The following is an 897-nucleotide window of genomic DNA, read 5'->3' on the forward strand; positions in this document are numbered from 1 at the left end:
TTTTAATAATAAATATAACAAATAAATTAGAGAAAGAAATTAAAAAATGTAAAAAAAGACGATCAAACAATTTTATTTCTAAATTTCAAATATTAGAAATTTTCGTACTGGAATATTATTGGTTCATCTTACAATTTTACAGCCAATCAAATTAACGAATAACATTCCGGAAGAGTCATAATAAAGAAAATGCGTATGACGAATTATATACAAACATTACAGTTAGTGTCATATTCAAGTGGTAACCTCAACCGATGCTGTAGAATAAAGTGATATTGTATAATCTAACAGTGAAACAAATATAAAACACAAGAAATTTATTTCGTGTTATAATCAACAAAATTTAATACTATTTTTACTACATAAGGTTTATATAAATGTTACGTAGATTATACTTCATACATATTTAAGTAAATAAAATTGGTTCTTTCTTGCTTGTAATTTTATGCATATTTCGTAAGTCTAGTTTCATTTTTACTTTTATGTTAAAAATCTGTATCATAATTTACTTTAGCTTTGTACATTTATTCCTTTTCATTGTGTTATTTTTTCTTCATTTTTATTATTACTCTAATCAGTATATTGCGTATATTGTAAATAAATTAGAAATTAAAAATGTAACATGCATAGGAAAATGTTTATATACATTCTTTTTTAATATTACAGTTATGGTTTATTACTTGTTTAAACTTCAGATTACTTTATAATGAGTATATATACTGATATTCAAAAAGTAACACAAATACCTGAAACCAATGAAAGCTCATATGTCGAAAAGTTTATATGTCGAAAGGAAGCAACAAGAAATCAACAGTTGAAGAAACCTAAATCTCCAGAAAATGTAGATGTAAGTATCTTTTAATTATGTTTAAAATTAAAAATATAATAATTTATAAT

The 897-nt window shown here is 22.5% G+C and overlaps 1 protein-coding gene across 1 annotated transcript in view; it reads left to right on the top strand.

The window, feature by feature from the left end:
• The first annotated feature begins 706 nt into the window (after nucleotides 1-706).
• The window catches only part of LOC108572245, a 1,043-nt gene continuing 852 nt past the window's right edge, over nucleotides 707-897 (top strand). The window contains exon 1 of the mRNA XM_017934444.1: nucleotides 707-851. Coding sequence (XP_017789933.1) covers nucleotides 707-851 — 145 coding nt within the window. The remainder of the gene's footprint in view (nucleotides 852-897) is intronic.

This window comes from Habropoda laboriosa, unplaced genomic scaffold, assembly GCF_001263275.1.
Source record: "Habropoda laboriosa isolate 0110345459 unplaced genomic scaffold, ASM126327v1 scaffold65, whole genome shotgun sequence".
NCBI classification, from domain to species: Eukaryota; Metazoa; Arthropoda; class Insecta; order Hymenoptera; family Apidae; genus Habropoda; species Habropoda laboriosa.